General features: G+C 50.7%; 4 protein-coding genes across 4 annotated transcripts; 2 read left to right on the top strand and 2 right to left on the bottom strand.

Moving 5' to 3' along the window:
* Window positions 1-1052: 1052 nt before the first annotated feature.
* Window positions 1053-5369, top strand: TrAFT101_001655 (uncharacterized protein; the record flags this gene model as incomplete). Its single annotated transcript, XM_024903588.2, has 3 exons — window positions 1053-1129; window positions 2644-3879; window positions 3932-5369. The coding sequence occupies 3 exons, from the start codon at window positions 1053-1055 to the stop codon at window positions 5367-5369; spliced, it is 2751 nt and encodes a 916-aa protein (XP_024762775.2).
* Window positions 5370-5397: 28 nt separating this feature from the next.
* On the top strand, window positions 5398-5817 carry TrAFT101_001656 (uncharacterized protein; the record flags this gene model as incomplete). Its single annotated transcript, XM_066126385.1, has 1 exon — window positions 5398-5817. One exon carries the CDS (start codon window positions 5398-5400, stop codon window positions 5815-5817), a length of 420 nt encoding a protein of 139 aa, XP_065982486.1.
* Window positions 5818-9524: 3707 nt separating this feature from the next.
* On the bottom strand, window positions 9525-10897 carry TrAFT101_001657 (uncharacterized protein; the record flags this gene model as incomplete). Its single annotated transcript, XM_024903589.1, has 3 exons — window positions 9525-9860; window positions 9937-10784; window positions 10849-10897. 3 exons carry the CDS (start codon window positions 10895-10897, stop codon window positions 9525-9527), a joined length of 1233 nt encoding a protein of 410 aa, XP_024762777.1.
* A 941-nt stretch (window positions 10898-11838) lies between these two features.
* On the bottom strand, window positions 11839-12073 carry TrAFT101_001658 (uncharacterized protein; the record flags this gene model as incomplete). The annotated part of the gene is made up of 2 exons (XM_066126386.1): window positions 11839-12000; window positions 12068-12073. The coding sequence occupies 2 exons, from the start codon at window positions 12071-12073 to the stop codon at window positions 11839-11841; spliced, it is 168 nt and encodes a 55-aa protein (XP_065982487.1).
* Between the last annotated feature and the right edge of the window lie 192 nt (window positions 12074-12265).

The following is a 12265-nucleotide window of genomic DNA, read 5'->3' on the forward strand; positions in this document are numbered from 1 at the left end:
GCGGCTGGCCAAGATCTCGGAAACAAGACCCTGTCAAGTTTAGCCACCGCCTTACTTGACAGCCAAGCAGGCGGTCGATTCGCTTCCACAGCGTCCACGTTCCATCTCCAGAGGAGCTCCTGTTAACGTAAGGGAGCAGGACAGCGAGGCCGATGCAAGGGAGCACTGCTCGTGCTACCACACTACTATACTGGAGGCAGCTACAGTAGCAGTAGGCGCATCATACTTTGTCAGAAGCATCGATTCGATGTCAAGAGTCGGTCTACGAGTCTGGAATAGGGCCGTCAGTAGCATGCATGCACTCCATATGGGGCTGAAGCTGAATCATCCATCACCCGCTGCCAGCGAGTCGACTCAAATCCTGCGAGACATGCGAATACGAAAAGCACTTGCTGTGCAGATGCAAGGAGTGCGTTCGAGATGCCGCCATCAATTCGACGGCATGGCAGTTAGCCAGGCGACCATGGCTGGCCGCGTGGTGTGGATGACGGTCTGGCTGGCGGTGGCTGAAGTCGCGAAGACGAGCCTTTGAGGCCAATCTGCCTGATCGGGACGCGGATTTCGGCCTGCCATGCCGCTACCGCGCTGACGCTAGGGGGGCGCTGGCAACTGGCAGAGCGCAAGCTACAGCGCTCCACCCGCCTAACCAGCAGCCGCAAGCCCTCCGTTAGCAGCAGCCCACACACTGTACGGGCCCTCCTCACAGTACCTGTCCCATGTTCGGAGCACTGAGGCCCGCCTAACGTAAACTAGAGCCCTGCAGCCCAGCGGCTTCTTCCTCAGGCTGGCTTTTTGCCCCAAGAAGCCATCCATTAACAATCAGTTTTTTTCTCCTTTCATCATCGCCAGTCTTTGATATTGTTTTTCATCCTCCAGCATCACCACGCCTGGTGTCGACTCCCCTTTCCCGCGACCAACCTCTGGCGTGCGCGACGCCATCCGACTTCAAACGGGCCCTCCCCCGCCCATCCGTCTTAGCTCGATCGCCTGGCCGCCCTCTGTAGCCTTTTGCGATATTACGATTTCGATTATCATCGCCCGCTTGCTTCGTCATGTCAGGCCCTGAAAGCGCTCATGCTGGCGGCGGCTACGACCTTCTACGGAGGGCAACTCAAGCAATGATGTCAAAGTATGTTGGTTCTGTGTTTGTGTCTCTCTCTGCCTCCTTTCGGCCCTTATCCCGCGCTCTGACGGCATCCATGCCGTTGCGCTGAGCGCAATGGCCCCGCCATCGTAGCGGTTACTCACGATAGCCTTGCAAGCTACCAAGTAGTGGCTGAACCTTGAGAGCTATCCCCAGATACAAACATCCATCTCTTATTTAACAGAACACTCCCCTATTTGTTTATTTGTTTGGTTCATTGTTTTGTTTTGGCCTTTTTATGGAGAGGGGAAAAACAGAATGTATACAATGATGGCGACTGCTCCGAAAAAGACTTTTGGTGGAGATCTGGCGCTCAAGTGGCGCTGGCCTTGGGCACAATGCACAATGTCCGCGCTTGAAACAACCTCAGCTTGTCTACCCAGCGTCCACCCCAGGCTGCAATGTCTCGCTACTCGACGCCACGGATCAATCAACCTGGCATCATCGGTATCTACCGGGTTCTGTTTTGCCTGCGGCCGCTTTGCGGCTTAATAGCAGAGAAAGCGACGGCACTCAGACAACGCTTATCAAACACCGCCATGACACACCGATAGCGCGTCACATCTACGACTCCTCGTGTGTATATCGAGCGGGCTTGCACATGCCAATCGAGAAAAATTCTCTCGCCCATAAAAGCGTCGAGGGTTTGGAGCCAAGCTCGTCCTGGATATCACGGCTATTTTGCGGAACCAACGTCGTCATACCCTGGCGCATCAGCTCCTCGCTACATGCACCTACCCACGTCAAAAACCAGGGAACAGCGATACAGCTAGGAAAGCTTGTTAGTTGATCTTGGTTTGGCTGTCTTACTTGATCGACTTCCTGACTCGTGGTCAACCCCTCCAACACATACAACCCCTACTGCAGTGTTGTTCGAATCCGGCCGGCCAACCTTTTCTTCGGCAGACCCAAAGAAGAAAAGAAGAAGGAAAATGCCATTTTTCTAGAATTATCTGGACGCTCTGCTTGATAAGCTCGAGAGTGCCTTGGCCACTTTTTTTTTCCCGGCCTTGTCAACCCCGCCACGACCATGCTGGTTTTCTTTTCCCTGCCTTGATTCAAGCTTGGATATCCCCACCCGTCTAGATGGCCGTGCTGGAGCAATATTCGCATCGTCATTCCCCTTTTCCCTCGCGCTTGTTGCGCCCGGCGTTTGTGCATCCGGATCCGCTCTCGGAGGCTGGCCATCGCTGACTCCCCTCGCGCTGGACGGTCCGGGCTGCCTGGCCGGCGGTCTCCGTGTTATCCTCGTCCACTGTAATCCATCCTTCCCCCTAACGAGTTAGTGCACATCACGACTTCAATTTTCATCCACCGTTTCCTTGGCGCCTTGGGCCGCCGTGAACTAGTGTTCCCACTTCAATACCGTTTCCCCGCGCCAGTCTTGTCTTTTTGGCCTGACCAATGCTTTGATTTTTTTCTTTCTTTCTTCTATTTTTCCGTTTCAACTCTATTTTCTTTGTTCCGCCGACCATGCAGGGTACTGACCAACCTGCCAGAACCGCCGCGCCTGAGGAGGATGGTGCGGACCATATCGGCTACGAGACCCCTCGATCCGGCGTAGCCACTCCTCACCCCGACCCTCACGATAAACGCCTGCCCGGAATCATGACCTACTTTTCCCAGGTTCGTCAAGACCTTTCTGCAAGTCAGGAAAACTTTTCTACAATGTCAATTCCAGAGAGGCGCGTGTCCTCGGACCAGAAGTCAGACCAGCAGTTGCTGGGCTGCGTATGCAGAGAAATGCAGTTGCCTGAGCATGCTGAAGGCTCTCAGCCTTGCATGCAATCACAGCCCATAGAAGCTCACTCCCCGCGGTCCAAGTCCTTGGCTGTTCGCACGCGCGATAGCCAAGAGCAACTGAAGGGATCTACAACCTCCTTGCCAGCCCCCATCACTACACATTCATCCTCCTCCTCTTCTTCTTCTTCTCTGGGGTCTGCCACTCCAGAAACAACCTTTTCAGGCGGAGAGACTAGAAGCGTCAGTTCATCAGGCACTTCTAGCCGCTCAGAACCTGTAAAGTCTGGTGGTTGTTCGCAGGACCGCGAATCCTCCTCCCATACATCTACTACTTTTCCTTTGTCAGATACCACCGCTGCACCAGCTCCATGTTCCGTGTCACGTATACAAGCCCACAGATCTTCTTCTTCAACTTTGCAGTTGCATCGACTCAGCGTTGGGCTTGAGGCAGCTCAGGCTCCACCCAGCAAATGGTTTTCGCTTCAAGGACTGAAAGAGCTAACTCGTGGTCTCTTAATCAAGAGCGGCCCGCCTACCCCTACTAGAGCCCTCTCTACAGCCAACTCACAGTCAGATGGCAGGGACACTCCGAGCGGATCTAGCAACGATGGCGCCGAGACAAGTGGCACCGTAACCCCGAAGAACTCTGGCGCCGACGCTCCGGCAGCCAAGGGGAAATTGACCATCAAAATTGTCGAAGCGCGGGGAATACGCAAGAGCCGTGACCCTTACGTCGTTGCCGTGTTCCAACGTAGCGAACTGATATCTGGAGGACCCCATGCCATCGAAGAGGAGGAACAAGTGGTTGGAACACCTTCCGGACTTGGTTCCATTCCAATGAAGCGCCAAGTAAGCGATTCTGGCAGGCCCATGGCCATCCCGATGCGCAGCCGCCAGAGTAGCAATACTAGTATTAGCGACTACAACACTTTCCGCAACCGAACGTCTCGAACTCTCTTTTCAAGCCCGAAATGGGACGCAGAGGCAGTTTTGTAAGTTGTTCACTCCCCAACCGTTGGAGGGTTACGCTGACCGCCGATATAGCGACGTTGTCGACTCGGATATGCAGGTAGACATTTCGGTATACGACCATGCGGCTTCCGGAGAAGAATTCTTGGGCCATGTCAACCTCGAGGCCCGGAAGGACAGCCCTGTCAAGGGGTGGTTTGCTCTGCAAGGCCATGCGAACACCACCGTCGAGAATATACCAACGGGCGAAATATTTGTTGAGGTTTCTTACCAGAGAACTGAAAAGAAGCACTTTGGCCCAAGCGATTTTGAGATTCTCAAGCTTATCGGAAAGGGCACTTTTGGCCAAGTCTACCAAGTTCGAAAGAAGGATACCCAGCGGATTTATGCTATGAAAGTGTTGCAGAAGAAGGTGATTGTCCAGAAGAAGGAAGTGGCGCATACTGTGGGAGAGCGGAATATTCTTGTTCGCACCGCCACATCAGATTCGCCCTTCATCGTTGGGCTCAAGTTCTCCTTTCAGACACCATCAGAACTGTACTTGGTGACTGATTACATGTCTGGCGGAGAACTCTTCTGGCATCTCCAGAAGGAAGGCCGATTCGACGAGAAGCGAGCCAAGTTTTACATCGCCGAGCTGATCTTGGCAATCCAGCACCTTCACAACAATGATATTGTGTACCGCGATCTTAAGCCTGAAAACATTCTTCTGGATGCAAACGGCCACATTGCCCTCTGCGACTTTGGATTGTCCAAGGCAAATCTTACAAAGAACGACACCACCAATACCTTTTGCGGAACCACGGAGTACCTTGCACCTGAAGTTTTACTCGATGAGTCAGGATATACCAAAATGGTCGACTTTTGGTCGCTGGGCGTCTTGGTGTTTGAGATGTGCTGTGGATGGAGCCCCTTTTACGCGGAAGACACTCAGCAAATGTACAAGAACATTGCCTTTGGCAAGGTTCGGTTCCCGCGTGACACCCTATCTCAGGAAGGCCGCAACTTTGTCAAGGGGTTGCTTAATAGAAATCCCAAACACAGACTAGGAGCAACGGACGACGCTGAAGAGCTCAAGAGACATCCCTTCTTCAACGATATTGACTGGAATCTCCTGGCCAAGAAGCTCATTACACCGCCCTTCAAGCCCAAGTTGAAGTCGGCAACGGACGTCTCGTACTTCGACCCAGAGTTCACCACTGCGTTGGATCAGAATGGATCTCTTAACGAACGTGCTGCCGCGCTGGCCCGGGGATACGCTGCCTCCACACCTCTTTCACCATCGGTGCAGGCCAACTTCCATGGATTCACCTATGTTGATGAGAGCGCACTAGATGACCACATGCGCGATTTCAGAAATGACGACGAGCATATGGATGATGCCCACGCGAATGGTGACGATGATTGGGATAATCTAGATGATATCGATCCCCGCGCGTCCAACCGAATGAGTGGCATCGTTAGATCTGGACACGATGAGCAAATGGTTGGAGGCTCGCATTTTGACCCGTAAATGATACTTGATCGAACCCCAGGTAAAAATGGGAGTGGACGTGGTGGGCTGCATGGCGTTTGTTTATTTTCCGCTGTTTTTGTTTTCTTCGTGTCATGGCAATACAGGTCGACGACTCTTGTCCCTGAACAAAAAAAAAATTGATATCCCGAAAACAACCACGACGATGTTGATACGACCGATTAATCATATGGCATCTGCATTAGGAGGGGTTGGCTGGTTTTGCATTTTGCATTGTTCCATGGCTACTACATGTGCAGGAAAAGATCCTGGAGTTCAGGTTGAGCCAAAGATATACGAAGATGAATGGAACTCTTCAACGCATCAAAGACTACCTTGCACAACGACAGTGCGAAAGTCAGATGCAGATTCCAGAGTATTAAAAGAAAAAAGAAGAAAAAAACTACATGAAAGAGAAGAAGAAAGAGAAGACAAACAAATGATGTAACAAAAAAGGGAACCTCGGTCAGAGAGGAAATGAGAACAAGAAGAAAAAAAAGCAAATTAGCATGATTCTTTTCCTTTTTTCCACTTATCTTTTTCTTTTCTTTTGGCTGTTATTGCATTCCAAGCCCAGTAGGATTATGCTGCCTCCATATTCGTGTCTAGTCGCGCGCTCTAGTCAGGATGTGGTGTAATGATGGTGAAGCCTTCTTTCTGTGTCGACACGCATGTACATATACTTAATGGATGGGGAGAGAGGCTAACAGCGAAAGAATGATGAAATCACAACACATTGGCTGTCTTGGAAATGGGCTATTGTATATACTTAGTAATTGGCATGTGATGAATAATACGACAATAATACGCCATGGTGTTGAGATCTGCCTGGTATTGGCTACTCAAATGACACGGTACATGATGCTGCTTTGCTTTAGTTCTAGATCTTGGCGAAGTCATTCGTCTGATTGGTTCCAACTAGATGGTACGGAGTACCTGTATATCAATTACTTTGTTGCGTCGTTTCGTTATCACAAAAAAGAAATACGGTGTTACGTGAACTGGGTAGTTGAAACAGTCGTCACAATTTGAAGAACCTATGAGGCATTTGCATATCTTTGATTGATACTGGCATTCGAAACAATGTCCTACACGACGAGGCTGATCGATAAGGGGGGAAAAAATGTACAATGGGATTAAAAGCATCCCCGGCAAGCCGACATCTCCTTTGTTTCTGGCCATCATCAGCCTGGCCTGAAAATTATGGGTCGTCCGGTATGCCCAACTGCCTCCTCTTTGGCTCTTCTCTTGTCTTCATCCTCTAACTCTTCCTTTATAGCATAAACCGCTAAACGTCAAGTAAGCTTCCGCATTGACGATCTAGCTCCTCTCCTCGTTTTCCTCCTTCCTGATTCCCATGTGCTTCTAGTAACAGGGAATTCCCTCCATGGTTTTAATTTTTAGAAAAAAGGGCGATTCGTTTTTTAGTGGTGGGGCTCCTCCTCTTCCTCAGCCTCGAGCCAGTCGGGCAGCTGAGCAACACCGGTGGCAGACTGAGCGGAAGGATCCTGGCCCTCGATCTCAACGGCCATGGACTCGTAGGTCTTCAGGCTATCGGCGAGGTTGGCCTCCTCGGGAGAGGCAGGAGTCTTGGGCATGGTGAAAACCTGGACCTGGCCCTCGGCGTCGGCCTCCTTGACGGGGGGGACCTTGTAGGCCTTGAGCTCCTTGAGGTAGAGCTCCTGGACAAAGTCGGCTAGAAAGAAAGAGAGATGTTAGCAGCAGTCCGGATTAGCGCTGTGTTGCTGCATATGTATGTATAAGCAGGTTTAGCTAAGCCGGGGATGGTCGCTGCGGCGGAAATAGCGCAACACTTGCTGCGTTGAAATATGCGTCCCAACAAAAGGCGAGCATCGAAGCGATGAGATTGAGTGTGATGAGAGTGCTTTAATTTGTAACAATGCGGCGAGGCGGATGAGCGAATGGTAATTATCGGAGGTATCGGCTATAGCTGAAATGGCAAGAGTATACGTTCCACCTGGTTGTATTTCCACCGCAGCCGAACAGTAAAGAGGTGCAAGAAGTGGTCGACAACCATCGGATGTTGGGAGGCATTCATTGGATAATCACATAAAGAAAAACACAAGGCGTAGTTGCATACCTCGTCGGGAGACGGTCGGGGCAATGAAGCCCCTCACCTGGACGGCATTTGCTCTGGCGGCGCGAGCAGCAACAGCGCGCTACATCAAGGAAACACGAAGCTAGTTAGCAATCAAAAACACCATCGGGTCATGCAGAGTGCAGCTGAAGTGCGTAAGGCTTTTTTGCATGATGCCGGGCCAGCGCATCGCATGCGGGGAGGGTGGGATGAGGTGATGACAACAAGAGGCGAGAGGCCGTGGAGAAGGCCGAGCATGGCCAGAAGAGGGTTTTTTTTTTCCTCGTCTGGCCATGGTGGTCTCAGAAACAGGAGGCGAGGGCAGAAACTCACAGAGGCCCGGGACAGTTGGCTGAGCATCTTGATCTGGCTTGGGAGTTGCTCAATTGGCGGCGAAGAGGGCGGACCCGGAGGGCGAAGGCGGTTCTGGGGGGAGGAGGATGGAGACAGGCTGAGGGTTTTGTGAAAATCGTGATGCCGACCTTTGGCGACTTTCTCTTTTCCCGGCTAAGGCCTGTCCGCTTCGTCACGCGGAGCGCCGGGCTTTTTTTGTTCCCTGGCTGCTGCGCTGCTCGTTTTGCAATTTTCTTGCTGCCTCAGGCTCTGTGGGCCCATCCACTGCTGCTGAGTCCACTGTATTTTTTTTATTTTTCCCGCTAAGCCCACTAATTTTCGAGCTGTTGCACCCCGCCCTGCAGTGCAGTGCTTGAGCAGCGCGGGAGCGCAATCCCTACCTTGGCAAGGTGCACGTGACTCGGGAGAAGTCGCGCAGAGGGAGCTGCACGACGTCAGTCTCGATCCACACAGTTTCGATCAAATCGGCCGATGGAGCATCGTATCTGCGTGCATGCAAAGCAAAGCAAAGCAAAGCAAAGCAAAGCAATTGCTGCATCTATGTAGAATGAATGTGCATACATACAGTTCTATACCACATGCACCTGTGCATACAAAGTCAAGCGAATCGGCTGCAGCGAGTGGGTGGGAAACACTCGATCCCGTATAAGCGCCCGGATCGATCATGCAGAGAGACTAGACCAGACCAGTAGGAGCTCCATCCAGCCACATGCATGCATTGCACCAAGCACGAAATACTGGGCAGACTTGTATACTTCTTCTATTTTCCCGGTGTGTTGGCGACAATTCAAAAATGGCATGGACAATGAAATCTGGTTCAATTGAATGACCAGATACATGTACTCTCCCATAACTTCATGTATACAATACCATCTACCCGTAGTATTGAGTACATCTACATCTATATACGGTAAACAGTCTAATGCAATCTACGTCCATCACTCATTCATAAGCCCTGCCCCTACGATCTACCAGCTTTTAAATTTAAAAACGATCATCTCCCAAATCAGCTTCAGGTGTATGCCTACCATTACGATAGAGGCTCCAATCCTTTTCGGCTGAGTTTACACATTTGTTATAAAAAAAAAAAAAAAGCACGAATTACTGTGAAGAATCAATTCATAATCGAAAGATCAACTAGATTGTTCACTACATGTCATACTTGTTCTAGGTCCATAGAGATTTCTCGGTATATAGTCGTTACTATCCCGGCTACATATAATCACTTTATGCATCTACCCTGTTCAAAATCCAGGAGCATCGACGGTTAGAAAGAATCAGCGCCAGCAGAAGATTGATTGATTGAAATTGGCTCTTATAGTATTCTCTCAAAATGTTTCATCATTACGGTGGTACAATTTAGGGAATCATTTTGAATGATAAAAGTTTTGATTATGCCACGTCGTAAAGCGTGAGCTGCCTTGTGCAAACATCTTGTCTACACCTCTATATACATGTGCTGCTCGGTAATACATGTAGTCATTTCCATTTCCTGTAGTAGCGACCGATTTTCCCAATCCATGACATTATTCATCTCAAAAACGCCGACAGACATACCACACATGTATGTGTAGGTGTATGTGTGAATATATTATAAACGCGGGTATAACATTGGCATAAAGTTTGCCTTTTTTTTTTCTCAAAACCATTCTTCATCTCAGACCAGCATCGTATATTCCAAGTTGTTCTCCTCTTTCTTCTCATTATGAGGAGCTTGCATCCTTTGGTTGCTGTCGGCTCCTGCGGAGTACTGTCCATCCAAGGGTAATAGAGGCCACATAGATGAATGACATGACTCCAGCCACGACAGAGTAAGCAATGATGTAGCGAGTAGGAGCGTTGCCGAGCTGCAAGCCAAGACCACCATTGACGATGCCGATAATCATCAGTGCTCGTCCATACCAGCAGTGAAGATGGCCAAAGATGCCGCGAGACTGAGTCTTGAGGTAGTTGATGTGGTGGATCAAGCCGAAGATGGGTTGCAGACTGATGAGACAAACGAGAATGACTCCCAAGCGAGTGTGGGCTTGTTTGAAGAACTATTAAACAGAATTCACTATCAGTTTTTACCCTAAGGAGAGAATGAAGCAGGGAAAGATTGATTTTCAAACTTACTTGGTCCTCCTGTCTGGCAACAAACACGCCGATTCCGAAGCCAGCCCACATGCCCAAGAAAGCAATCGTCTGCCACGATGCATGAATGTACCACTTTCCAATCAGGGGCATCAAGCTGGAGCCAAGAGGATACAGGATGACAAAAACGACTGACATGAGGACGCCGTGGGCAGTGGCCAGGGTTTGGTTCGATGAATTGTTCGAGACACCAGAAATCGCACCGCTGCTGCTGCCGTCACTGCCACCATCACCGTCACTATCGCCATTGCCAGAGCCAGAAGAGCCACCAGAGTTATTTCCGCTGCTACTTCCGCTGCTGCCGGTGCTAGATCCGTCAAATGGGTTCGAGTCGGAGCTGATGCTAGCCTTGGCCAGGTTGACCTGGAACAGAGCCACGTTGTCATGCTGGTCAATATTGGCCGCCGGGTTTGTCGAATCCAAAGAGTCACCCGACTTCCACGCCGAAATCCAATTCGTCTGGCCAGAGAAGTCGAGTCCTGTGCACTTACTGCACTTAACATTGGCCACCATGTTGCCATCGACGACGCCAGAGCCCGCCAGGAGCTCAACGTCGCTTCTCGCTTTGTAAGTCGGCATGACGTGGTTGGCACCGGGCCTCGTGCTGAGCGTAACGTTTCCCTTGCCGTCCTGGTACATGATGAACATGTTTGAGTCCGACATGGAAGTGCCGATGCCGAGTCCGATCCATTGCCACGATGTCGGGGCCTTGAGCTGGAAGAAGATGTCGCCGGATCCTGCCTTGGCGGTGGCGTCGGGGACTCCCCATTCGAAACAGACTCCGGTATTGGGGCAGAAGGAGGTAGCAGCAGCTGAAGCAGCGCCGATATCTTGAGGTGGAAATCATGTTAGCAATAGATAGTATAGAGTAGATGTATAGATTTTGAGACCTACTGAGAGCGGCAGCAGCAGCAGCTACGGCCGTAGCTTTTGAGAACCACATAACGTTTGTTTATGAGACGTAAAACAAAGACAAGCTAAGCTAAGAAGAAAAGATAGAATAAGACAACGTCTGAAGGGGGTGTGCGGAAGGGGATCGATCAAGTTTATAACAAGAACACCGCCGAGAGTTTGTTAGTGGCATTAGTATACAGGTACGACTTAAGCAAGAGAAGCAACCGTTCAACAAGCCTCACACAGAGGAAACGATTTGAAATTTAAAGTGTTCCAGACCCTATCCTTAAGAGCGCGATAGGAGGTGGCCTCCCACAAGGGGTGGGTGAGTTGGGGGGGGGGGGGGGGGGGGGCGTGTGTGCGTCGAGAATTCATTCATGCGCCTCGGCCCCTGCAAGCTCGATTGCTATTTTTGCTCTCTCCAGCTCCGGGGACCCTCCAGCCTTACGGCGGACGGGCACTGTTTTCGTCACTAGACTTGCCCAGTATGGGTCCTGTAATAGGTATTACAAACGCTGGCATTGCTCGAATCTCTCCGGTTTGGAATCGAGACAGGCCGGGCCCCGGTCCTTGGGTGTGTGGTTTTGGTCCATGATGATGCTCGACGAGGCACACAGAAGCTCCGGGAGACGTGGATGTCACGATTGTATCAGACGCCTCTATCTTAGAAGGATGCAGTTGGCATTAGGAAACGCCCATTTTCGGTGGCACAAGGTTCTTGCATACATAGATAGGCATTGGCTGCCATACTAGTTTCAAGTTTCAAGTACACGCAGCCTGGTCTGGGGTCGGGTTGCAGCTTGGCGGAGGGGAAACCAAGGCCTAGAGCTGGATGCTAGGTCTCAATAGCAAGCAACTACTAGGCCTACAGGAGTATTTCTGCACTCAGCTAGCGGGAAACGCCCCATTGTGTAGTCCCAAGGCAGTGGATGGGGGAATCTAAAGTGCGGGATGGTACGACGACCACGGCATTCCAAGCTGTGATTACTTTTACCAAGGTATTTTCTTCCAGCCAAGGGCCATGCTTGGCTTTGGCCCATTGGCACCAGTAAACGCCTCGACAAATGTAATCTGTGACGCTGGTTGGAGCAGCCGGTAGCCTGGGGCGTACAGATAGTTTACTGGGCACAAATAGTCGTCTTGAAACAGTTTCTGTGCCAGTATCATTAGTTCCAAGCCACAGCCGCGCACACCAATAAGGTTGGTGTGCTTGGCGAACCCTCATGGCTGCATGTTCTTGTATATCGTCAATCTATCCGACTATCTTCGTCTCTCCTTTGTTCTCGTTTCCCCTTATCTGCTCTACTCTTCCTCCCCCATAAGGTGCCTATCTCAACCTCCCGGCGGAACAACCTGCGAGTGATCTACAACATAAACCACGTCTCAAGCAGACCCGACGGCAGACACGGCACAAACT

This window comes from Trichoderma asperellum, chromosome 1 (assembly GCF_020647865.1).
Source record: "Trichoderma asperellum chromosome 1, complete sequence".
Lineage (NCBI taxonomy): Eukaryota > Fungi > Ascomycota > Sordariomycetes > Hypocreales > Hypocreaceae > Trichoderma > Trichoderma asperellum.